Consider the following 26,934-nt stretch of genomic DNA (forward strand, 5'->3'; position numbering starts at 1 on the left):
GGCCGCCCGCCCCCTCCCTTCACACACCCGCCCCGGATCGACACAGGCGCACGCGCGCACGTTCCACAGGAGCCTCACGCACCGCTCGAGCTCCTCCGCCGAGAATTGCGGCGGGGACGCTAAGTCCAGAATCCCTCCGCGGGGCGGGGCCAGGCGGCGCGAGTGCTCCTGGGAAATGTAGTCCCGGCCCCTCGACTCCGTGTGGCTGCCGGCCGTGGGCTCCGAGCCCTGCCTACCTCCTCGCGGCCTCGGGGCCTTGCGCGCGCCGCCCGCCAGCGTGCGCTCTCTTCTCCCCTCTCGCGGGGTCCGGTGGTGTCGACGCCGAGAGGCAGGTACCGAGGACAGGTGAGCGCGAAGAGGCTGAGGGGACGTGGCGAGCGAGAGGGGCGGTGCGCATCTGCGTCCTCCTGTGTGCGGGGAGGGCCCAGCCTTGAAAGCAGGCGGGAGATGGCGGCGGCTAAGCAGCGAAGCCGTGCGGGAGCGTGGTGGGAGGCGGTCCCGGGACAGACCTCCCAGCGCGGCCCTTCCCGGAGGCGGGAACCAGGCGGGCGTGCCGGGGCCGAGGGGCGTCCCCGCGCGGGAGTGCGGCTGGCGGCCCCGGGGCGGAGGCTGGAGCGGGGGGCGCGCTGGGGAGGGCGGCTTCACGCTGTGAGCGAGAGGAGCAGGGTGCCGTGGGTGTACCTGTCACGTTCTCCGGGAGCTGTTCCTGAGTGTCTCAACTGCTTTAGCTGTAGGTTGCACCACAGTAGTGAGATATCATTTCTCTAAGGCGAACCTTGAGAGACTTAAAATCGTGTGAACCTTCCTTGGACCATGAGTCAGATTTAAAAAGGAAAACATTTATGACGGGCCGGCCTGGCGGCGTAGTGGTTGGGTTCGCGCGCTGTGCTTCAGCGGCCGAGGTTTGGATCCCGGGCGCGGACCTACCCACCGCCCATCAAGCCATGCTGTGGCAGCGTCCCACGTACAAAATGAGGAAGATGGGCACAGATGTCAGCTGAGGAACAATCTTCCTCACCAAAAAAAAAAAAAAAAAAAAAATTATGACGTAGAAAAGGTTGAAGACTGCCCATATATTTGATGTTAAACAATTATTGCTAATTCTGTAGGTGTGATGATATTCTGGTTGATTTTTGAAGAGTTCTTATCAGAGATAAATCTTGAAATATTTATGAATAATATCTCATTCTTAGATCTGCTTCAAAATAGTGATGGGTGCAAGTGTGTACCTTACACTATTCCATTATAGTAACAACAACAGTTTTTCTGCTTTTCAACCATTTTTGCACTCCTGGTTAGACCCTGCTTGAATGTGATATTATATTATTACTTTAATGCATTGCTGTATTAAATTTATTAGCATTTTCCTTAGGATTTTTTTCAGTGTTCAGAATTAAGGTTGCACTTTAACCTTCTTCCTTAGTACTCTACTTGCAGTACAATCTTTGGTACTGTACTAAAAAGATTGTACAAGTCTCATGAATAATGGGAAGTATAGCTCTTTTTCTATATTCTGTAAAGTAGTTTTTCGCTTGAATGTTTTGGATTTAAAATCTTTAGGGGCAGATATTTGACTTTTTTTGTGTGTGTGTGAGGAAGATCAGCCCTGAGCTAACATCCATGCCAATCTTCCTCTTTTTGCTGAGGAAGACTGGCCCTGAACTAACATCCATGCCGATCTTCCTCCACTTTATGTGGGACGCCGCCACAGCATGGCCTGTCAAGCGGTGTGTCGGTGCGCGCCCGGGATCCGAACCCAGGCTGCCAGCAGCTGAGCACACGCACTTAGCCGCTATGCCACGGGGCTGGCCTGATATTTGACTTCTGATTCAATTTTTTTAATGGTAGTTGATTGATTTAGGTTTTGTAGTAGCCTGCTGATATAGGTTTTATTGAGTCAATTTTGGACACATGTTTTTCTAAAAAATTGTTCATCTCATCTGAATTTTCTTTTCTCTTCTTGGTGAGGAAGGTGGTCCCTGAGCTAACATCCGTGCCAGTCTTCCTGCACTTTGTATATGGGACCACAGCATGGCTGCTACAGAGTGGCTTGATGAGCTGGGCGTAGGTCTGTACCTGAGATCCAAACCTGTGAACCCCAGGCCGCTGAAAGGGAGTGCATGAACTTAACCACTATGCCGCCAGGCCGGTCCCCATGCTATTCTTTTATAGTGATTTTTTTGGTGATTTTTAAAATCACTGCTTTGTAGTGATATTTTAAAATTAATAATTTAAAATTTTAAAATGAGTAATTTTAGCTCCTTTTTTCTTTTTTGAGCCTAATATTTATCTGGGCCATCTTTTCTTTTTCTTGGTTAGCTCTGCTAGATATACATCTACAGTAATCTTTTCAAAGAAGCAGATTTGGGTTGTTTTTGTGATCTGTCTTTTGGTTTTGTCTTATGTCTTTGTCAATTTTGGTTTTCTGTTAGAGTAACTTTTGCTCTCTATTTTTAAATTTTCTTTAACTTTGTTGCTGTTTTTCTGCTTCTTGATTTGATTGCTCAGTTCATTTATTTTTTCTGTAGTTGATGTTACCGAGCAAGGGCTCACCACTCACTGTGCACAGAAGCTGACACCATGGCACACTGGTCTTTGAAAGAAGAAAGACTTTATTGTGCAGTCGATTGGCAAGGAGACAGCAGTCCAGGCTCTCAAATCTGTCTCCCCATCCAAGGTATGGGGTAAGGTTAAAGGGATCAGGGAGGGCAGGCTGGTATGCAGAAGCACTAGCAGGATGAGTTTCAATTGGCAGATCAAAATTTTCTCTTCTGTGCATGCTCCTGAATGGCTCACCACCCTTGAAAAATACCTTTAACATCCTGTTGTTAAAATGGGGTTGGTTATGGGAAGTTACTGGGGAAAGGACAGGAAACAAGGGTAAAGTTGTTATGCAGATTTAAGTTATTGCTTTCTCCATTGATAAGAGTCTCTAGAGATTTGGAGTCATCCTCCCCTTCCTGGCACTCTTACAAATGGAGATTTCTCTTATAAATGTAAATTTCCCTTACAAAAGGGTAACTTCTACTAGGTTTTCAGAGCTTTTCCTCTGTCTTCTGTTCTTTAATAACAATCAGCTCAAAATAGCCCTGTCGCTGCAAATAATCCGTAATCAATCTATAAATCAAGATCGGGGTGAGTTTATTGTAAGGTTTGAGGACTATAGCCTGGGGCCTTCCTTCCCCAAAGAAGGAAGGACACCAAAGAAGTGGGGTGTACAGAGTGGTTATATATCATCCGTAACAAAGAGCATACATCACATATGATAGGAATGTCCCTTTTACAATAGTCATGAGATTGCTTTGCTGGCACAGCGGGTGAGTGGTCACAAGGTGAGCACAGCAGGTTGGTGATTAATCCTTAGTATTTAGGAACAGATGCTTATCCTTAAGGAATGGTGATATGGAGAAAGATACATCCTTATCTTTAAGGGCATCATTCTGTCTTTGGGACATCATAAATGGTTAAAGCAGATGTATAATGCATGCTCAACAGGCCACATCAGGCCCTTTTGTAAAAACAAGGTCAGGTGAATTAGTTTTAAACCAAATGGCTTTCTCATATACTCCAATATCCTATTGCTTTTCATTTATTTATTAGCTGTAGAGGAGGAAGATAATTTCTCTACCCTAGGTCCTTCTGGCTGGTCTAAGAATTAAATTGACATGACACAAAATAACAGGAGAAAATAAAACAAAGTTTAATAACGTGTACATGGGAGAAACCCAGGAAAACTGAGTAACTTGCCAACATGGCAGTAGCCACCACCTTAAATACCGTCTTCAGGTAGAGACAAAGGAGGGTTTTGGGGGTGGTGGTTTGGCTCCTCAAAGGAGAGGAAGGCAATTGACATGGAGATGGAAAAGCAAATGTTTGATAAACAAGTGTTTGTTGGGCCATCTGTAGACAATAGGATCCAAAAGAAATCTTTTGATTAAATGGCCCTTGCTAGATGCCTTCATGTGTGCCACACCTAGAAATATCTATGGTGATAGCTCTTTTCTCAGACTGGCCTTCTACCTTAAATTCTTTTAGGCAGTTAGGGGGAAGGTCCAAGTTTTCTTTCAGAGTCTTTTGTTGTTAAAAATAATCAAGCTGGGCCGGCCCCATGGCTTAGCAGTTAGTGCACGCGCTCCACTGCTGGCGGCCCGAGTTCGGATCCCGGGCGCGCACCAACGCACCGCTTCTCTCGCCATGCTGAGGCGGCGTCCCACGGACAGCAACTAGAAGGATGTGCAACTATGACATACAACTATCTACTGGGGTTTTGGGGAAGAAAAAAAAAAAAAAAAGGAGGAGGATTGGCAATAGATGTTAGCTCAGAGCTGGTCTTCCTCAACAAAAAGAGGAGGATTAGCACGGATGTTAGCTCAGGGCTGATCTCCCTCACCAAAAAAAATAATAATAATAATCAAGGCAAAGTGGCATATTTTGGGGTGGCAAATTGTTGTTGTTCCTGTAGTTACATTTACTTTCCAAGAAATGTGTGTATATGTTTTTAAAAGTCTAATATGTTAAAAGAGTCATAATAAAAACCGGAGGCCCCTGTTCTTCTCAGTGGCAACCACTTCCAAATTTTTAAGCTGTTCTGGCTTTGAACTGTCTTCGGTCTTTTTTTTTTTTTTTTGCCTCCCATCATCAATATTTATTGAGCATTTACAGTGTACTAGGCACAATAGAACATACAGAAAACATGGTCCCTGCTCTTGAGGAGCTTACATTCTAAAAGAAAAAAAAAATACACCTCTGTTAAAATGGTCTTTTTGTTTGGTGTTTTCTGCAAGGTACTGAGGAAACAGTCTGTAGGGTGAGCTTTGGGTATAACTTAGCCCCATCATTATTTAAAGAAGAGAGGAAAAGGAAGGATATCAAAGGCAGACAATGACAGACCATTCAGGATAGGTAGGGTTTACAGGGAGATAAACACTATCTCATCAACTAAGGAGAGATTTGCTGCAGTAAATAGGAGGAGGGGAATAGTTTGTGGGATGCCAGCAAAGGAAGCAGGGTATCCTTAGACATTGAGTGGAGCCAGAAAGATCATGCGGCCCTTTTTCCAAGTACATGGCCACCAAGTAGGAATGGTTGGTGACAAGACAGAAGGCTAAAAAAGGTAATCCTGTGCACCTGACGAAGAGAAAGAATAAAGGGTCAAAACTGAAGACAGGCTGTTAGAGTATCAAGAAATTCTTAAAAAACAAAAGTGATTTGGAAGCACAAAACTTATAGTTAATGCTACCCAATGTCATGATGGGCCAAGAACGTTGTGGCTGCCTAAGTGAGAAAATGCCGTATACCAGAATTTCAAATGGAACACATCACTTTTCTCCAATCAATCCTCCTTGCCTCTGAAAAAAAACCTAGAACTCTTTTTTTCAGGGGTGGGGGGAGTATGGGACGTGGTTGGGAACAGTAGTTATATTAGTAGTATTTTGTTATGATAAACTTTGTATTTAAACTTGGTAAAAGCCCATTAGCTGCCAAGAGGGATTAGGAATAAATTTCCCAAAATGTACAATTTCCTTTAGAGAAGTTTCAGAACCAAAAGACTAATTTACTTGAAAAGCTGTAGAGAAAGTAGTTGAAAAGTCCATTCATAAAACTTTTATTCCACTTATATGAGCTTAATACACATGTTCTTAGCAATTATGCTTGGATTGTTCATGAAAATTTCATAAGACATTAAACAAAACTAGCCATCATCTGAAGTTAATTTCCCTGTTCACTATTTTTACAGCACATGCATGTTAGGCAAGTATCAAAAAAAAAAAAATCACAAAAGCAAAAAAAACTAAAAAAAGTTAAATACATGGGTTTTTTGTTTTACTGTTGTGCTCGATATACATGAAGTAATGGATATCAAGCAATTCATTTTTACTGCATCTTGTACATTTGTTCTTAGGTTGCCTAAAACATTTAAATACAAATAAAATGAGTGTAGCAAAACTAATGAAAGCAAACAGCAGGTAGCTTTACAAATAAGGGAATGTGAACCGTTTCTGCCCTTATCCAGAGTAAATTGGGTCACAACTAAAGGAACACTTCTGCAGCTGTAGTCAAAAGTGTGCACACTGAGACTGAGTATTCCACAGACACACATGGTTCAACATGTAATATCTGTGGGATATCCATTTCTACTACAGCCTTGTAAGTGCTCCAAACCTTAAAGTACCCACAATGACTACACCTGTGACTGGAACCAATTAATTATCCCTTTTATTCCCCACCACGACAAACCAATATGTAGGCAGTTTTCTTTGCTTAGACATGGAAGCAGTTTTAACACTGGCCCTTGTGAAGCCACAATGTACCAAAAGTACTATGCCAAACATTTATAACTTGTATAAAAATTCCACATCCCCATACTGGCCACCTCAAGATGATACAGATAACTCCCTAAATGTTAACTGGCTCTACTCCCCAATATTAAACATAAAAACCACGTGGGAAATATAGAAATTCAAATAGAAGTAACATAAACCTGTCATAAATCATAAACAAAACACTATTTGTGGGACAGCATGGATGACAAATGGTCTACTGTGTAAATTTCAGAATGAGGCAGACAACAGTTGGAAGGCCGGTTAATTTTCCTTCCTTCTCCCCTCTTCCCCTCCTTCATCTCCTTGGGTATCCGATGTCCACAATGTCAAGTTGTCTCTCAGTAATTGCATTATTAGCATGCTGTCTTTGTATGACTCTTCACTTAATGTTCAGCAATGGCTTCATCAAAAGCTGTCTCTGCAAGAGAGCAGGCTTTCTCCCGGAGTTCAGAATCTCATAATAGAACACAGAGAAGTTAAGGGCCAGACCCAATCTGATAGGATGTGTTTGCTGCATTTCCTTTTTGCTGATTTCAAAAGCTTCTTGGTATGCTTGTTGTGACTGATCCACAATCCCTTTCTTGTCATCACCAGCAGCAACCTCAGCCAAGTAACAGTAGTAGTCTCCCTTCATTTTCAAATAGAAGACTTTGCTTTCTGCTTGTGAAGCATTGGGGATCAAGAACTTTTCCAAAAGAGACAGTACATCTTTGCAGATATCTCTTAGCTCAGTCTCAATTTTCTCTCTGTATTCTCGAGCCATCTGCTGTTTTTTCTCAGCACCTTCTGTCTTTTGCTCAATACTTGAGACGACCCTCCAAGATGACCTACGGGCTCCTACAACATTTTTACAAGCAACTGAGAGAAGATTCTTCTTCTCATTGGATAATTCAGCTCCTTGCTCAGTTACAGACTTCATGCAGCCTGCCACGTCATCATATCGCTCAGCCTGCTCGGCCAGTTTGGCCTTCTGCACGAGCTCATTTTTATCCATGACTGGATGTTCTGGCGGGCGCCTCCGGGCCGGCCTCGGCGTGGGACCCGGGCACGGCGCTCCTCCCGCCGCTGCCGCCGGGTGGGGGAGGGCTGGGTGCCGCCGCAGCACGCAGCACGGGGCGCGGAGCTACAGTCTTTTTTTAATTCATCAATTTGAGACCTTTTTCAATTTTTTGTTGTGTTAAATGAGAATTTTGACTGTTACACCTTGCTTTCCTTCCTATGTCCTTAAATCAAAATGTAATTACATTGCAAGTATTGTAATGTAGTTTTCTCACAAATTTTGGTTAAATGCATGCTCACTGTTTTCATGGTGATGACTACGTAAATAGTCTTTACTGCTGAGCCGAAGTAGGTTTCTTGAACAAATTTTACTTTTCCTGTTTTTAATGCCTTTTTCATTCATTTGCTTTGTGTTCCTTAAACCTATGTAAAATGCCTCTCTTCCATTTTCCTCAAGGTCAAACCTGTCTGTAATCTTACCATTTTTCTCTTTTTCTGAACACATGTCCCCAGGAGCCTTCCATCTTCCTGCAGTGTAGACGTTCTCTAGGCATGCAGCACACTGGCATACTGGGACTTCCTTAAACCTCATCTCTTCCCTCATCTCATCTCTGTGTTGGATCTCCTGTTTCCTGGAAACTTTTTTTCCCTTTTTAGTGGATTATAATCTTATTACTTTCCTGAAAAAAGGGTCCATATGAGTTACATATATTAAGGTTGTGTATGACTAGAAATCATTTTGTCTTCATATTTGCATGGTACTTTGGCCCAGTATATAAGTCCTGGATAGGTAATTATTTTCCCTCAGAATTTTGAAAGCTGGCAAAGCTAGATAGAAAATGGAGCAGTGTTACTGTTGAGGTCCTGTTCCATGCCTGTTACTGTTCTTTTGTATGTAAACTGTTATCTCTTGGAACTTTTGGGTTTATCAGTTTATCTTTGGTATTCAAAACTTTTATGGTGAAATGTTCCAATCTTTTAAAGAAATTACCCATTTTGATAGATCAATCCTTAGATATTCTGTTATGTTTAGGAATTTTCCCTGTATTTGATTCTCGCTTCCTCATTTTCTCTGTTCTTTCTGGAACTCTGAATGATCTGGTGTTGAACCTTTGAAATGGATCATATAGTTTTCTTACCTTTTCTCTCTCGTTGCTTTTGGTGTGGGGGCAGGTGGAGTCTGCTTTCTGGAGAGTTCCTCAACTTTATCTTTAAGCCTTTTTACCTATTTTCATTTTTTGGTATATTGATGTTAAATTTCCTAAGGCCTCTTATTTTGTGATTTTATTTTTTTAAAAAAAGCCCATAACATCCTACTTACGTTTTGCAAATGAAATACTTCTCTGATGATCCCTAAATTTATATTATGAAATGTCAAAACAGAAAAGCAGAATAGTAGAAGCAGCCTTGTACTCATCACCATATTTTGAAGGCGATCTTGGGCATGATATATTATTTGTAAATATTTCAGAATTTGTTTCTGAATGATAAGGACTCCTTAGAAAATCATAACCAGGACATTATTATCACACCTACAAAATTAGCAATAATTCCTTGATATCAAATATCTAGGCAGTGTTCAAATTTCTCTATTTCATAAATTTTTTTTTTTAACAATTTCTTTGACTCATGGTCCAAATAAGATTCATGCAATTTTAGATCTCTTTTTTTTGTGAGGAAGATCAGCCCTGAGCTAACATCCGTGCTAATCCTCCTCTTTTTGCTGAGGAAGACCGGCTCTGAGCTAACACCTATTGCCAATCCTCCTCCTTTTTCTTCCCCCAAAGCCCCAGTAGATAATTGTATGTCATAGTTGCGCATCCTTCTAGTTGCTGTATGTGGGACACGGCCTCAGCATGGCTGGAGAAGCAGTGCGTCGGTGCGCGCCTGGGATCCGAACCCGGGCCGCCAGTAGCAGAGCGCGCGCGCTTAACCACTAAGCCACGGGGCCAGCCCCTAGATCTCTTTTAATTTAAAGTGTGCCTTGGAGAAATTATATCTCAATGTTCTTTCTTTTTTTTTTTTTTTTTTAAAGATTTTATTTATTTTTTTTTTCCCCCAAAGCCCCAGTAGATAGTTGTACGTCATAGCTGCACATCCTTCCAGCTGCTGCATGTGGGACGCGGCCCCAGCATGGCCGGAGAAGCGGTGCGCCTGTGCGCACCCGGGATCCGAACCCGGGCCGCCAGCAGCGGAGCGCGCGCACCCAACCGCTAAGCCACGGGGCCGGCCCTCAATGTTCTTTCAATTTGCAATTCTCTTATGAGCATCGTTGAGGATGCTATTGTTGCTTTGAAATGTGTCAATGTCTTTTATATTACTCTCACTCTTTAGCACACTGTTGAATTCTAGGTTGATATTGTTTTCCTTTAATACTTTGAAAATATTGTGTGGTCTTCTGGTCTCTGCCTTTGCAGCTGAGAAGTCTGTAGTCAATAGAATTGGTATTCCTTTGTAGGTAATTTGCCTTTTTTCTCCAGTAAGTTTAAAATTTTACTCATTATCTCTGATATTCCATAGTTTATGGTCAGTGTGTCTGGTGGATCTTAAAAAGGTATTCAACATGGCATGTGGTATGTACATTTGAACACCAAGGAATTAGATCTTTCTTTCAGCTTGGGATAGAAACCACTATTATCTCTAATACATCTTTTTTTTCTTCTTGTTTTTTTTTCTTTTTCTTTTTTTATTTTTTTGGTGAGGAAGATTGGCCCTGAGCTCACATCCATTGCCAATCTTCCTCTTTTTGTTGAGGAAGATTAGCCCTGAGCTAATGTCTGTGCCCGTCTTCCTCTATTTTGTATATGGGATGCCACCACAACATGGCTTGATGAGCAGCGGTAGGTCCACACCCGGGATCCGAACCTGCAAACCCTGGGCCGCCAAAGCAGAGCGTACAGACTTAACCCTAGGCCGGCCCCCATATTTATGTCTTTGATCCATCTGGGAATGTGAACATGTGAAATAGGGTTTATGCTTTTCCCAGACAGATAGCAGTTTGTCCTGACACCATTTAATGACTAGTTCATCCTTTTCCCACTGATTTAAAGTGCTGCATTTATCATGTGCTAAATGTCTAGCGACACATGAATCTGTTTCTGAAGTTACTCTGTTTTATTTTCTGTTATTGCCCCACTGTCATTCTGCTTAAGTTACTAGAGATTTATAATGCATTTTGAAATATAGTAGGGCAAAGCATTATTTTAATAATTGCCTTGTTATTCATATACCTTCCTTTTTCTATAAAACTTTTAAAATCAAATTGTCATGTTTCAGGAATCTCTGTTGAATATATAAATTAATGAAAATCCCAATGCAATTCTAATTTGAGAAAATTTGAAATCTTTATCATATTGAGTCTTCCCATCTGTGAACCTGGTGAATCTCTCCATTTACTCAGATATTTTTTCCTGTTCTTTGGTAAAGTTGTTTAATTTTTGTAATTAGTTCTGTAACTAGAAAGAAAAACTATGGGGAATTAAGGAATGAAGTTAGAATACAGTTCATAGCTTAACAACTCTAACCAGAAGGTAAACTAATTCCTTTTTTGAAGAGGAAGCCTAACTTTCTGTATTTGTGGGTTTTTTGTTTTTGTTTGTTTTTTTTTGGTGAGGAAGATTAGCCATGAGCCAACATCTTTTGCCAATCCTCCTCTTTTTGCTGAGGAAGATTGGCCCTGGGCTAACATCTGTGCCCATCTTCCTCTATTTTATGTAGGATGCCTGCCACAGCATGAGCTTGATAAGCGGTGCATAGGGCCGCGCCTGGGATCCGAACCTGCAAACCCTGGGCTGCTGAAGCAGGGCACACGAACTTAACCACCCTGCCACTGGGCCAGCCTACCTAACTTTCTGTATTTGTTTTCCTTCTGAAAGAAGGGTATAGGGATGTGAAAAAATACCTCCTCCACAAAACCGTAATTAATTGCCATAGATTCATTCAGTTTATTCAGTAAATATTTGTTGAGTGTTTGCCATGTGCTGGGGAATGTTCTGGGTACTCAGAATACAGCAATGAACAAATCAGACAGAAATTTATTTATATATGATTTATACTAAAGTGGCAGACTTCTGGTTTAGGGATATAGAATATACCTGTCAAAGATCTTTGTCTAAATAAAAATGCCACTTGTATGATTTTGTCCATCAAAACTGAACTCTAGGGGCCGGCCCAGTGGAATAGCGGTTGGTTTGCGGGCTCCGCTTCATCGGCCTGGGGTTTGCCAGTTTGGATCCTGGGCGTGGATCTATGCACCACTCATCAAGCCATGCTGAGGCAGCGTCCCACATAGAGCAGCTAGAAGAATATACACCTATGACATACAACTATCTACTGGGGCTTCGGGGAGAAAAAAGGAGGAAGATTGGCAACAGATGTTAGCTCAGGGCCAATCTTCCTCAAAAAAAAAAAAAACTGAACTCTATTGAAGTATAATACTGAGGTAGAATGCTCGCAGTTGAAGGTTATCATCTAATCTTCAAAAAGTGAGACATGTAAAAATATTAGCATAATAAATTGCATGATTTGTCATGATTTTTAAAGTCTGCAAGCATTCGTCTTTTGTATTCACACTATGTGTTGTTTTTTTATTTATATTAAAGCCATTCTAAAAATGATTCAGCCATAAAATAATTAACATCTAATATTGTTAATATGGTTAAGGCCTCACTCCCAAAGCCTGGAAAATAGTTCATGCTTCTTTGTTGATCCCATTCAAGTTTTAGATAGAATAAGTTATCATAAGGAAATATGGACTTTGGGGAGAGAGATTAAATTGGAGGTAATCAAATGAACATTTGTTTCAAAGTCACATATCTATTTTTAACAACTCCAGTGAAATTCCTAAGTAGGGTAGCAGCCAAATTATCAGTCCTTATGTGAAGTTATTCAGGTAAACATCAAGTTATATATAGGACAAATAAGTTTTCCAAAAACATTTGTCTTTAGCAGGAAAATTGTTTTTCCGTTCCAAAAAATTAACTACAAAAGTAGAAAAATATTCATGAAATTTAATTAAACAACTATGCCTTTTTTGACTGGTTTTCATTAGCTTTAACTTTTCTTTTTTCAATAATGCATGCTCCTTCCACCCAGGGTTGAGAAGCAGTCTGCAGGAGAAGCCAATATAAATAACCAAGATGGGAGCCAAGAGCGACTATATTGCATGTCAGTACAAATCCCAGTAAAGATTTTAAGCTGGTCAGACATTGCTGGGAGGTAAGGGGCGGGGGGGGGCCATGTCTACAATTTTTTTTACTGTGCCTCCAGTGGGGCCCAGTTTCCACCTTTCTTCTTTTACCTGAACCTGCCTTTTTGGCTACAGGGAGGACACCCAGTGATTGGATCAGAGAAACAAGAAAAGAAATATCCTGATCTCTCTACCCTATTGTGCGGGCAGATGTCACTTTCAGACTCTCAAGATGGCAGCCATTGACCTATCCCCCATATGGTCTCTGCCTGCACAGGATTCTGCCTGTTTCTACGTGAGAAATACTGAGGAGGAAAGGATGGTGACTGGATTTCCAGCAACCTGGTTACAGGGACCAGTGACCTTTAAAGATGTGGCTGTGGAGTTCACCCAGGAGGAGTGGATGATGCTGGACTCTGCTCAGAGAAGTATGTACAGAGACGTGATGCTGGAAAACTATATAAATCTCACCTCAGTGGAATATCAACTATGCAAGCCTACTGTGAACTCCCTGTTGGGTCAAGAAGAGATAAGAACTATGAAAGGAAGAATTCCCCAAGGGACCTATCCAGACTGGGAGATTCAACTTAAAGCCAAAGAATCAACTCCTAAGCAGAATATTTTTGGGGGAAAATTGTCCACTGGAGTGAAAATGCTAAGATTCACAATGGATGATTGGTCCTCTACATTAAGAGAAGACTGGGAATGCCATAAGATCAGAAAACAGCACAATATCCCAAAGGGACAGTTGAGGCAAGTGACATTTACCCAGAAGAAAACAACATCTCAGGAGAGATTCTGTGACTATCATGAATTAGAGGAAAACTCTAAACTTCGATCAAAACTTGTTTTTTCAAAGAGAGTTTCCACCGGTCACCATTGCCGTAAATGTTACTTAGATATTCAGTGTTTGAAACATAATTCAGTATTAAACAATTATGAGAAAAACTCTGTAAGTGAGAAGCTCTGTGAAAGTCATGACTATAATAGAGCTCTGTGGCATCTTGAAAGAACTCAAACAGCACAAAAAGAGTACACATGTTCCAAACGTGGTGTACACTTCAAACGTAGCATGCTTCCTATGTGTAACGATTTTCACATGGTGGAGGATTCCTATGAATGTAATAAAAACAAAACCTTTTGTTGTCCTTCATCCCGTAAGCAACAGGAGCAAACTCCTACTAGAGAGAAACATGAATGTAATCAGTGTGGAAAAGCCTTCAGAAGGATTTCTAATCTTATTTTGCACAAGGGAAATCACAAGGGTGAGAAACAATATGAATGTAAAGAATGTGGGAAAGTCTTCCATGATTCCTCAACCCTAAGGAGGCATGTAAGAACACACACTGGTGAGAAACCCTATGAATGTAATCAATGTGGGAAAGCTTTTAATCAAAAAACATCTCTTAAGGCTCATGTAAGAACTCACACTGGAGAGAAACCTTATGAGTGTAATCATTGTGGAAAATCCTTTGGCACAAGTTCTTACCTTATAGTGCACAAGAGAATACACACTGGGGAGAAACTCCATGAATGCAGTGACTGTGGAAAAGCCTTCTACACAAGCTCTCACCTTAAAGTTCACAAGAAAATACACACTGGAGAGAATCTTTATAAATGCAATGACTATGGGAAAGGTTTTAGTGCTCGCTCATCCCTTAGAATGCATGTGCAAACTCCTAGTGGAGAGAAACATTGTGAAGGTAATCAGTGTGGAAAAGCCTTCAAAAGGATTTCTAATCTTATTTTGCACAAGAGAAGTCACATGTGTGAGAAACAATATGAATGTAAAGAATGTGGGAAAGTCGTCCATGATTCTTCAAGCCTAAGGAGACATGTAAGAACTCACACTGGTGAGAAACCCTATGAATGTAATCAATGTGGAAAAGCTTTTAGTCAAAAAACATCTCTTAAGTCTCATGTAAGAACTCACACTGGAGAGAAACCTTATGAGTGTAATCATTGTGGGAAATCCTTTGGCACAAGTTCTTACCTTATAGTGCACAAGAGAATACACACTGGGAAGAAACTCCATGAATGCAGTGACTGTGGAAAAGCCTTCAACACAAGTTCTCAACTTAAAGCTCACAAGAAAATACACATGAGAGAATCTTTATGAGTGCAATGACTGTGGGAAAGTCTTTAGTGCTCGCTCATCCCTTAGAATGCATGTGTGAACTCACTGGAGAGAAACCCTATGAATGTAAGGAAGAAACCCTGTAAGTGTTGTGAATGTGGAATTGCCTTTTTCATTGTCTTAAGGTGGACTCCAAGGTCATCATACCAGTCTTTGTTCTTTAACATAAGCATTTAAGGCTATAAATAGTCCTCTAAAGACCCTTTTAGTTATGTAACACACTGGTCTGTGTTAATTTATTTTGTTTAATTCTAAATGTTATCTAATTATGACTTTTTTGATCCATAGCTATTTAGAATTTTTTGGTTTTTTTGTGAGGAAGATTGGCCCTGAGCTAACATCACCAATCCTCTTTTTGCTGAAGAAGATTGGCCCTGACCTAACATCTGCGCCAGTCTTCCTTTATTTTGTATGTGGGATGCTGCCACAGCATGGCTTGATGAGTGGTGCCTCAGTCTGCTCCCAGGATTCGAACCTATGAACACCGGGCCACCAAAGCGGAGCATATGAACTTAACCACTACACCACTGGGCTGGCCCCCTAGAATTGTGTATTTTTAATATGTGAGGTAAGATTTTCAGTTACCTTCTTATTGTTGATTTCTAAGTTAACAGCATTACATTCAGAGTATCTGGACTATACAACAGTACTTTATTGGTATTTTCTTGAGAGTTGCTTTCAGGCCTGGTGTGGCAGATATTGCTAGTCGCCAATTGAACATCCAGCTCATCCTTCCCTACTCATGACTGTTTTAGCTCACAGTACCAATACGTCTGGTTACAGAACTCTCCTCAGCCTCCTTGTAGCCAGGTGTAGCCATATACCTCATTCTTGACTAATCAAAAATACTATCACTGGGAACTGACCCAGCTGGTTTTTTCTCTGTGCCTTCTGCAGTCTGCCTTTCTGCCTTCCCTGTTCTTCTCTCTTTGAATTTTTCATTCCTAGAACTGAAGGAGCCATCTTGTGACCATGAGAATGAGAACCATGGCCTTAGGACAGTATAGAAGAAAAAGATCCTGGTTCCCCAAAGACATCTTTAAATAGCTGTACCAGCACTCCACTGCTTATATCTGGACATCTTTTTATGTGAGGAAAATAAGCTTATTGACTTTTTTAAAAGCAGTACATGAATACAGTCAATACAGTAACTTTGTTTAAGAAAAAGGAGAAGACCACAGAGGTATGAAGAGTTAAATATTTTATGTTGGATGTACAAATTTGGATAGGAACATAGAAAAGGGAGGAATGTTGACAACTTTTTTGCTTAGCCTATAGATGGTGATGGAACTGAGATCACGGAAAACAGGTGATCAGAGAAGCAAGAAGGAAATCCCAACCTTTCAGTATTAGAAACCCATAGAGTTTTCAGATAGAGGGGAAGTTGCCAATTTTAAATGCTGAATGAAGCCCTTGAGATTTTGCTACTCAGTCTTACAGATACTGACCAGCTGTAATTTTCTAAGAAGCAAAATATGGAAGGAGGAGCCTGTGGTGCAAGAAGAAGGCAGTAGCTGCAGTTTTAGCCGTGTTAACTTGATAGAGTTGTGCGACATCTGGGTGAACAGGCCGGCATGTGGTTCTGGACCTGAGGAGGTATCTAGGATGGAGATATGCATTTCAGCTACATCAGTAGATAGGCTTTGTGGAGCTGACTGAGATTGCATAGGGAAAATGGATGGTGTGAAAAGAGAATGTCCACTACTGACCACAAAGACCTCCTGTCTTTAGAGGTAGGAGAAAACAAGGAGCCTTCTTGGATAAGAGGAAAACCGGGAAGACTGGTGTTTTACCGAACCAAGACAAACTGGTGTTTTAAGAAGGAAGGTAAAGTCAGTTGTTTTAAATGCTATATGAGATCAAATTAGATGGAAGTCTTGAAAAGTGAACATATCATATAGCAATGTGAAGATTATTGTTGACCTCAGTTGGAGATAATGATATGTTGAGGATGGGTAGTAAGTTGGGATGAGTTTAGTAATCAATAAAGGACGAGGAAGTAAAGACTGAATATAGATAAGTTTGAATAGTGGGAGAAAGATAGGGTAGTAGCTGGAGAGAGATTTGGTCAAGGAAAAATATTTTTAAAATAGTGAGGAACTAGGACATGTTTAAATCCTAATGTGGTGTATCCAGTATGGAGAGATGAAATATGCAGGCATAATAAGAGGTATAATCAATACCATAAAGTTCCTGACTGAGGAGGGGATGGAGGTACCTGGAGCACGAAAAGGATTGATGTTTGCTATAAGAAGGGATACTTGTGCAGGGCCAGCCCTGTGGCTTAGTGGTTAAGTGCGTGTGCTCTGCTACTGGTGGCCCGGGTCAGATCCTGGGCACACACTGACGCACCGCTTGTCCAGCCGTGCTGAGGCAGCGTTCCACATAGAGCAGCTAGAAGGATGTGCAGCTGTGACATACAACTATCTACTGGGGCTTTGGGGAGAAAAAGGGGGAAAAAAAGGAGGATTGGCAATAGATGTTAGCTCAGGGCTGGTCTTCCTCAGCAAAAAGAGGAGGATTGGCATGGATGTTAGCTCAGGGCAGATCTTCCTCACAAAAAAAATAAAAAAAGAAAAGGGATACTTCCACCATTCTCTCAAAAGGAAAGGAAGAATGGGTGGATTGGTTTTAATTACCTGATTATTTATATCTAAGTTAATTGAGCTGTCCTTAGAGTATCTGAGTTATACAATGCTGTTTGTTTGGTTTCTCAAGAGCTATTTTCTGGCCCAGTGTCTGATACTGCTAGTTGCTAACCTAATACACATTTCCTCCTTCTCCTTTACTAATAGAACCCCAGTTCTGCTTAGAGTAGCAACATGTCCAGTTACAAAACTCCTTATCCAAGCCAACCGCTACCAGAGTAGCGGTTCCCCCTGTTCCTGGCTGATAAAATATACATATGAGATTGTAAATTTTGTGGTAAGATTATCTGCTGAGAGTAAGATGGATGAAAGATGGGTCAGAGGTTTTAGTGAAGATCTCTATGCATGTGAGAGTCCTCCCAAGTTATCAGTAGGGCCTTTAGTGGAGAAGACAGCAAAGCAAATAGCAAAGTCCAAGAAGGTGAGTCCAGTTGAATAGAAGATAGCAGCAAAGAAGAGAGAAAGTGGTATGACTAACTGGTATGAGCCTCAAAGGAGGTTTTTTATAAGAGACTGCAATCGTTAGAAGCAATATTGGAGAGCACGGAGAACACTGATCCTACTTTCCAACCTATGGAAAGTTTCCACCTATGTGGAGTGCAGGGGAATAAATAGCCCTTCTTTGATCATTGTTGTCAGGTAGGTTTTTTCCAGGGGGTACCCAAGTTTAAGTTAATGCAAGGAAATTAAGGGAATGTTTAGGGAAGTTGTTGAGGACATAAAGAGTTTGTCACTGGGGAATCTCAGAGGGCACCATGGAAGCACTTTCCAGAAGAGTAGGAATTTGGGGTTTGTGGCTGGTGCATGAGGAATACGGAAGATTGTCATGATGACAGTATTGAGAGAGAAAATAAGATGAGAGCTGGGGGTTGGCTGAGACTTTGGGCTGTGACCAGTGAAAACAAAATTTAGAGGGAGGATAGATTAAATCCAGCAGGTTCTACGAAGATGATGAACACTTAGGTCTAATACGATTCACATATAGCTTGGAAAGGAGAGCCTGCAATCATGCTGTGGACCCAAGTATTCCTTTTGGTTATTAGGTGTTAGCAGCTCTCAAGGGTATAACAGTAGCAGGTAGCAGCTAGAAAGTGATCCCAAATGCATGTGGTCCTTGCATGAGGGGATCATCTTAAGTGGTCCTCAGAAAGGGGGGTCATGCCCTGCTTGGTTGGGGATTGGGATTTATGTACTAATTTGGGCCCACCAAAGTCTTGGCACCCCAGCAGCTGTGGACTCAGGCCCAGTCTCACCGAGCATCTCTCACCTGGATTGTATTGCAACAGCCTCATGACTAGTTTCCTTGACTTGAGTCTTTGTTCCAATATATTTTCTATGTACCTGCCATGGTATCCTTTATCATTTTTTATTATTTAGTCTTTTTCTTGTTGGTGGCTTTTAATTATAAAACTAATGCATGTGAGAAAAAAATGTAAATAACCTGTGCCCTACACAAGAGAAGGGAAAACCTTTCTTCCTTCTCCCCAAAGTCTACTGCCTTACAAATCTAACATTGTGGTTTCAGTGCGCCTTATGTCAGACTTTGTTCTATGGACGTACAAATGTACTGTTTTCTTTTTATAAAAATTGAGTCATACCTTTCATTCCATATCTTTTTTTAAATGTATCTTTCTATGTCAGTACACGTAGTTCTATTTCATTCTTAATAACTGCTTAGTATTTGATTATATGGATATTCCTTAACATATTTTGTCCATTTTCCTCTCCAGATGTTTTATAACAAGAAGCAATAACACAGTGAACAATGTTGTTTATATATCTTGCTTTCCTTTCATCTGTTCTCCACAGTGCTTCCAGGGTGGTCAATCCAGAGAACTAATCTGATTATATTACATTTCACTTTTAAATCCTCCACTGGCTTTTTTCCTCCGTTGAGATAAAATCTTTTTACAGGACCTTTCATGCTCAAACTTTTACCTGTCTTTTCAGGCCACATCCCTTGCTACTCCATCTCTTCACTCTCTGGACCTTAGCCTGGCCTATTCATCCTTTAGCTATTGTATTCTATATCTGCTTTAACAACTTTTCACACTTGCACAGTATGTCCTGTTTAATTATGTATCTTGTCTTCTAAACTGTATGCTTTGGTAAGGTGGGAACTTTGTCTAAGTTGTTCAGTGTTTTACTCCAAGTACTTGACCCATAGTAGGTATTCATTTAAATGTTTAAGGTTTTTCAATAAATGTTGTGCCTTTTCTTTTTTACTTAGTATTTCATTGGATGCTTAACTTAAAATAAGGGCTGGGTTTTAAGTGATTGTATAAGGCAAAAATTGCATGGAATCAAAATTTTTTCTAAGCACTAGAGTCACACTCAGCATTGCAAGATATTCCAGTGTGGACCGGCCTGCAGAAACTGAGACTAAGACAACTGCAGTTGAATGTTTATTCACATTCTGTCCCTCTCCTCTCTTCCCTCACCCCACCCCCATCACAAGCTCATATAGTTTATTTTGTATTGTCAGTGTTCATTTGCTGCTACATTGTATGTTATATTAAAAGGAGTGAAATGATCCAGTATTGGTGAGGGTGCAGTGTTCTCCTTTAGGCTAGTGATGGAAGCATAAACTAATACAGCCTTTCGGGGGGACATGTAAGCAATATGTGTGCAAAGTGAGAATAATCATAACCGTTAACCTAACAATTTTTTCTGAGCTTTTGTAAAAGAACTCTGCATTCAAGGACGTATAAGTAACATACTCTTCTCAGTTTCATGCTAATGAAAAATTGGAAAATTCCTAAATTTTCAATAACAGCTAATTGGTTTTAAAATTTATGTATGTCCATAAAGTGGAATATAGTGCAGTCATTAAAATGTAATTATATATTTATTGACATGGGATGTATGTAATATATTGTGATTTTTAAATACAATTACACAATATCAGAGTGTGAACATGTTTTTATTAAAAAACATATTATAAATATGGGGCCGGCCTGGTGGCGCAAGCGGTTAAGTGTGTGCTCTCTGCTGCGGCAGCCCAGGCTTCACCAGTTTGGATCCTGGGCGCGCACTGACGCACCGCTTGTCAGGCCATGCTGGGGCAGTGTCCCATATAAAGTGGAGGAAGATGGGCATGGATGTTAGCCCAGAGCCAGTCTTCCTCAGCAAAAAGAGGAGGATTGGCAGATGTTAGCTCAGGGCCGATCTTCCTCACAAAAAATATATATATATATAGTAAATATGTATATTATAACTATGTAGGTATATGTGTGCACTGAAAATATCCTGGAAGGATAGACACCAAAATGTTATTAGTGGTTATTTCTGAGTCATAATTTTTTTCTCTTTGTTAAATTTTCTAGTTTACATAGTAAAAAGAGCTAAGTTATCTATTTTTTAAAAGTAAGCATTTCCATCATGAACTTCTTAATAAATAATTTCCAAAAGCATGATTTGAATGTCTTCAAAGTTGTAAAGTAAATACATTTGCTTAGGCTGTTGGATATATAAATTCTATCCATTTTTTTAAATATCACAATTTTTTTTTTTACATTTTTAAAATCATCTTTTCTATCTCCAACTTTTTAAAGGCAAACTTTTTTAAAGTGTTACTAAAGGGCATGGGCTCTTTTTAGACTTCATCTAAATTTACCTCTAGGCAACCTTGAAAATATGAGGAAAACAAGGTGCTATAAGAATAGGGGGCCCTATGTTAGATAAGGCAGTCAGGAAAGGCCTCCATGAGAGCGTGACGTTTAAGCTGAAATCTGAAGGAAAGTAAGGAGTCATCCATGGGGGCTTGGAGGAGAGGGGAAGTGGAGGGAGAGAAGAAGAGCTTTTTAAGTAGAACAGCAAGAGCAAAAAGTCCTCATTTAGACCTTCATATTTGAAAAAAAAAAAAAAAGACTATAGGCAGTAGCTGGAACATTGTTAGGCAAGAGGGTAAGGAAAAGAGTATAGGAAACCAGGTTGGGAAGTAGGCCAGCCAGATCATAAAAGACCTTACTAACTATAGATGAGTTTATATTTTATTTGAAGAGCTATGAGCAGCTCTTTAGGGATCTTTCATAAGAGATTGAAATTATTTCTTTTAAAAAGATCGCATTTGCTATTGTATAAAAGAAAATCTTGGGATACTAGGAGGCTATTTTAGTAGTTATGAAATTTGAATGATAGAAAATGGTGTCATTTCCTTAGCATACAGAGTTCTTTTAAGACAATAAATAAAGTAAGACATTTGTTTAACATAAACAGGAAATTCACAGACTAATATATGTCATGACTTCAACTCACCTGTAATTTAAGAAATGCATATCAAACGTATAAAAGTGTATTTTTCACCTATCAGCAAAACTTCACATTGAGTCTGATATTTCTAAAATATTTTCTGATCAATTTCCATTTGTCCACATAATATATTGTCCTCCATGATATTGAGTGTTAGTGACACAGAATTTCTTAAAAGAATTCATGTCTTAAAATTCATTTCTTAAAGGAATTTTTAAAATATCAGATGAATAATTTGTTTGTGCTTTTCTTTACTACCTTTTCTCTCTCCTACCCTTTAAAGTCTTTTTGAAAGTGTTGCTGAGGATTTGGACTCTCTCTTCCAAGTCACTCACCCCCAGTCTGCAAGTTTTGCTGCCTCTCTGCTCTGAGATTTACTCCATCTCTTCAGAGGGATTTAACAGTTTTCCTGTCCTTAGTTGCATTGTTTGATGTATGATAGAAAATTCTTTGGTGGCATTTCTCAGTAACAAAACCTGACCCAGCTATTTGTGGTATCTTATTTTAAGTCCTCTAAATTATTTGGTTTTTGCTTTCCAAGAAAATATGCAATTTTGGTCATTCTTGTAACAACTAATATTTACTTCACTAATATCAAATGTACCTGTTGCTCTATCCTCCTATCCTTCTGCATTGATAGTAACTTCCTGTTTTAATGCCAAAGCTTAGTATAATAATCTTGAGAGACTTGTAAAAATTTTTTTATCGAAGCTTGGCAATACATAGAGAAATGTGTACAGCTTAATGGATTTCCCCAAATAGAATACACTTCTTTAGCCAGCGTAGATCAAGAGAGAGCCAAATTAGTGCTTGCACCACTTCCCCGGTGCTGCTGGGATCCTACACTCTTCCTGACTCCATTTATCCCCAACTGCTTTGTGTTATTGTTATGCTGTTTTAAATTTCATGTATATTTTAAACTCCACCAGATACAATTATTATTGTGTTGTCAATATTCATTTATATCGAGGTTTGCAAACTCCCTCTCTATAGTTTCAGACAATAAACATTTTAGGCTTTGCAGGCCATATGTAGTCTCTGTTGCATATTCTTTTTTATATATTTTTTTATTTTTTTGGTGAGGAAGAATTGTTGCTGAGCTAACATCTTAGGCAAGAAAAATAAACAATCTTCCTGTTTTGTATGTGGGATGCCACCACAGCATGGCCTGATGAGTGGTGTGTAGGTCTGCACCTGGGATCCCAACCCACGAGCCCCAGGCTGCCAAAGTGGAGCACACAAACTTAACCTCTACGCCACCAAGCCAGCCTCTCTTCTTCTCTTTTTTAAATAGCCATTTAAACATGTGAAAACCATTCTTAGCTCACAGGCCCTGTTTTGGCCCATGGGCCATAGATTCCCAGTACTTAATATTTACGAACATATTTGCCTCCAGTGTTCTTCATTCCTTCTGCTTTGCCAAGTTTCCATGTAGGATCATTTCATACTGCCTAAAGAACTCATCTTAATATTTCTTTTAGCATAGGCATGCTACCACATGTTCCCTCCATTTTTGTTTATCTAAAACATCTTTATTTCAACATTAATTCTGAAGGATTTTTAGCTTGGTATAGAAATCTAGATTGGCAGAGGTGTTTTATTCTTTCCTTTCAGCACTTTAAAGGTGTTGTTTCACTATGTCCTGACTTCCATCATTTCATTTGAGAAGGAAGCTTTCAGTCTTATTGTTGTTCCTGTGAAGGTAATGTGTTTCCCCCCTCTCAGGCTTCTAGTAACAAGGTTTTAGCTTTTAGGATGGTGTGCATAGTTGTGGTGATCTTTCTATTTAGCCTGCTGGGAATCTGCTGAGCTTGAATCTGAAGGTCGATATCGTTCATCATTTTCTAAGGTTCTTGATTAACTCCTCAAATTGAAATTGAAAACACAGTGTCTGAAATTAAGCATTTAATAGATGTACTTAGCAAACTGAACACAGCAGAACAAAAGATTAGTGAACTGTAAGGCAAGCAAATAAAAAAATGTACTGAAACAGAGAAGATGGGGGTGTGAGGAGAGAGGAAAAAAAGATAAAAGTATAGAGACATAGACATTTAGGACATACTCAAAAGTTCTAACATATGTGTAATTAGAGTCTAAAAGAAGAGAGAATGACATAGAAGAGATATTTGAGGAGTTCAGTGCTTGATTTCTTATAGATTCCACTTACTAGTTGAAATTCTTCAGTTTTTTGTCTTTTTCTTCCATCCTTTTTTCTTTAACATATTAACTATACTTACATAAAAATCCCTACCAACTCCAATATCTAGGTCACTGGCATGTCTGCTTCTCTTTTTTCTCTTGTTATTGATTATATAATCCTGTTCTTCACACGCTTAGTAATTTTCTTTATTGTATGCCAGACATTATATTTAAAAGAACCATAGGAGCCCCAGGTGATGTTACCTTCTACCAGAAAGAGTGTCTCTTTTCCTCTGTTAGTTTGAGGGGCTAATCGCCTCAGTACAGTCACAGATGTAGCTGGGTCAGAGCTAGTTTGAATTTTTGGTAAGACTCAGTTTACCTCTATTTAGCCTTTGTATTTTGGATATGACTCTCATAAGCTTTTAAATCTGAGGGCTTGATAGGTCCTAGTCTCCCTACCTGCTGCCCCGTGCAGCTTCAAATTTTGACAAATGGCTTGAGGAAGAGACTGGCCATGTCTTTTATGCAGTTACCCATCCCTGGTGGGTTTTTCATTCCTAAGCACCCCAGACACTGCAGATATTTCACTCTGCCTTTTAGAACCTTTAAGTCAAGCTCCCCAATCTCCTGCAGTTTTAAAACTCAGCAAATATCCCATGGGGGAGAACCAGCTGTGCATTTGAAGCTTTTCAAGTTTCCAATCTGCCACCCCAACCTCAAGTGACCACTATAACTTTTGTGACTTCTCTTTCCCCCAGCAAAGGCCCTTTGCCTGGGCCAAGCCCAAAATTCAGCCCACATCCAAAATCAGTAAATGCTTACAGGGGGTAAAAAATAGGCTGTGATTATCAGGTCACCTCGGAAGGGTCCCCTCTTTGGAATTTTGGTTCATCTAGTCCTCATTGCTTCCACAGCTCTATGATGCCTTTAAAAATACGATTTTAGGGGCCTGGTCTGGTGGCATAGTGGTTAAGTTCACGTGCTCCACTTTGGCAGCCGGTGGTTCGCAGGTTCGCATCCTGGGCACGGACCTATACGCTGCTCATCAGGCCATGCTGTGGCGGCGTCCCACACACAAAATAGAGGAAGATGGGCACAGATGTTAGCTCAGAGCTAATCTTCCTCAAGCAAAGAGGAAGATTAGCAACAGATGCTATCTTAGGGCCCATCTTCTTCCCCAAAAAGTAAAACATATATATGATTTTCGTAATTTATCTGGTTGCTGCTACAATACTGCATGCTTTCTAAAAGCAGACTTTCTGAAGATATAAATAGCGGGTAAACTCACCACATAGTAACAACATTGCATTCAGCTGAAGGGGTAACAGTAAAACGAGTTGCAACCATATTTGACATGCACGGCTGCATGACAGTGCATCTGGGAGTGCGCCAGAGGGTGCTAGTCAGCTGAACACTTAGTTTGATTGTATATGAGAGAATTACTCTGAAGGTAAGCTCAAATTAATTCAGAAAAAGTTTCACACAGAATTATATAGGGAGTCATATTCCAGAAAAGATTCCATGTGTTATGTGGAAGATTAGCTAATGTGCTCTTCTATAAAGGACAGACATGTTCACTGGGAGTATGATGCTTTTATAATGTATGGATAATTGAATAATCATGACAACAGTGATAAAAGTACTGTTAACTGTCTCAGAGTTATAAATAATGGTTGCATCCCTGAGTGTTTCACATAAATTTTATACATCTTGAATATGCAAACCTAGAAAAATTGTGTCTGAAATACAAACTTCTTATACTACGTAGATCAAAATGTTCAAACTGGAAGTTTACCCCTTCACCTATGTTGAGATGGTCACACTGCATATCACCATTGATTCTCTGTCTCAACAGTACAATACAAATTAAAACTGCAATAATGTTTAAAGTGCAATATCATATACTTTTCTCCTACTGTTTGCTTTTAGATCTTAGTATATCTGGCTATTGTAACTGAATTTCATCTTGAAAAACAGCGAACATTTTTTAAGTTTCTGCTACCTCTGGAAAGCACCACAGCTTATAAAAAATGATTATGTTAACTATGGAAAGATGTAACACAGATTTGTGTGCTAAAATTGAGTGAAAGAAAGCAACTATGAACCTTGCCAGCACCTTCTTGCTGTGACAAATAAAGCATACTGTATAAATAAAAATATCCACAAACTATTCACTTTCCTTTTTCAGTGGCAGCAGTATTTTGACATTTTACTATATAATCTAGGAGTTATCTGTATTTTAATTTAATATATTTAATACATTATCTGTATTTTAATTAAAAATAATAGCATCGTTTTTATTTTCTGAAACATCTTACCACAAATTAATGAGAGGACTTTTAGATGAGTTATGTAGTTCAGAATGATGTTACATGAAGGGAATTTTAGGGGAATGTTCTTATTTCTGACAACATGATTCAGGTAATATATCTGGTGAGCTGGACTACCTGCAAAGGGACCCCCTGTCTGATTGCCCCTCCCTTACCTGATCAGAGGCCTCTTCTCACTTTTTTCCTCCATCATTCTTGACTCTTTCCCTTGCTCCACAAAGGAAGTCACACTTGGTTTAGAAATAGAAAGTCCTGCTTACAAGTGTGACAAAATACTTCAAAATATTTATTATGTTTTTTCCTAGATCCAGACCCAATCTCTTAGTAAAGGGAAGAGAAGCTATTACAAGAAGAACAATAGCAGGAGGAAGAATGCAAGCCACTTCCTACTTCTGCCGATTTTAAATCATTTCTTCAAGAACATGGAGTAGGAATTCAGCCAGGCAACTTAGAGCCCACCCTGATATTTCCTATGGAGAAAGCAGATACCTAAATTCAGTAACCTTCTCAGACCAGGTTCCCACAGTTCTGCATCATTACATTTCCATATAAATTATTTTGGGCAGGGTCCAGTCAGCCCCATTCCTCCTGAGGTCTATGGCCACATCCCTGAACCTTACAAACCTCTGAAATGACAAAAACACTCTTGTTCTCCAAAGACCCACATGTGGTGCTAGGGAAAGTAATAATGCTGGCCACACTGTAAGGGAAGATTTGTGTAACACAGTGGTTCTGGTAGAGTTTGAGGCCTTGAGTAATTCTAGAAAAGTAATTATTAGGCACTAGCTATGTGTTGTTATGTCACATTGAGTGGGGAAAATGCCAGCCTCTCATTTTGTGAAAGAAAATTTATATATATATGAAAAAATATACTTAAATGAGGCACTTATTCAAGTGCTAAATTACATACTACATA

The 26,934-nt window shown here is 39.9% G+C and overlaps 2 protein-coding genes and 1 pseudogene across 10 annotated transcripts in view; 1 reads left to right on the forward strand and 2 right to left on the reverse strand.

Moving 5' to 3' along the window:
- Nucleotides 1-26,934, reverse strand: part of ZNF10 (zinc finger protein 10) — a 72,993-nt gene that overhangs the window by 23,997 nt on the left and 22,062 nt on the right. Inside the window, exon 1 of one of the 3 annotated variants that reach the window (XM_058531136.1) lies at nucleotides 237-388. The exons of 1 other annotated variant lie outside the window; for it this stretch is intronic. The gene's annotated coding sequence lies outside the window, so the exon portion shown is untranslated. One more of the 3 variants, XM_058531139.1, reaches the window with a different exon arrangement.
- ZNF891 (zinc finger protein 891) lies at nucleotides 10-26,887 on the forward strand. Of its 7 annotated transcripts, none has more exons than XR_009216820.1 (5): nucleotides 11-345; nucleotides 2,529-2,677; nucleotides 12,417-12,488; nucleotides 12,646-15,215; nucleotides 26,324-26,887. XR_009216820.1 is itself a non-coding variant. In XM_058531123.1 (4 exons), the coding sequence occupies exon 4, from the start codon at nucleotides 12,743-12,745 to the stop codon at nucleotides 14,627-14,629; it is 1,887 nt and encodes a 628-aa protein (XP_058387106.1). In that variant the 5' UTR covers nucleotides 11-345; nucleotides 2,529-2,677; nucleotides 12,417-12,488; nucleotides 12,646-12,742; the 3' UTR covers nucleotides 14,630-17,105. The 7 variants fall into 7 exon arrangements, 5 of the variants coding, with proteins under 5 accessions (XP_058387111.1, XP_058387106.1, XP_058387107.1 ...); XR_009216819.1 differs by lacking the exon at nucleotides 26,324-26,887 and adding an exon at nucleotides 16,381-17,105; XM_058531123.1 differs by lacking the exon at nucleotides 26,324-26,887 and having other exon boundaries at nucleotides 12,646-17,105.
- On the reverse strand, nucleotides 5,582-7,354 carry LOC131398062 (14-3-3 protein zeta/delta-like; annotated as a pseudogene).

The sequence above is a fragment of the Diceros bicornis genome, chromosome 35 (genome assembly GCF_020826845.1).
Source record: "Diceros bicornis minor isolate mBicDic1 chromosome 35, mDicBic1.mat.cur, whole genome shotgun sequence".
Taxonomy (NCBI): Eukaryota; Metazoa; Chordata; class Mammalia; order Perissodactyla; family Rhinocerotidae; genus Diceros; species Diceros bicornis.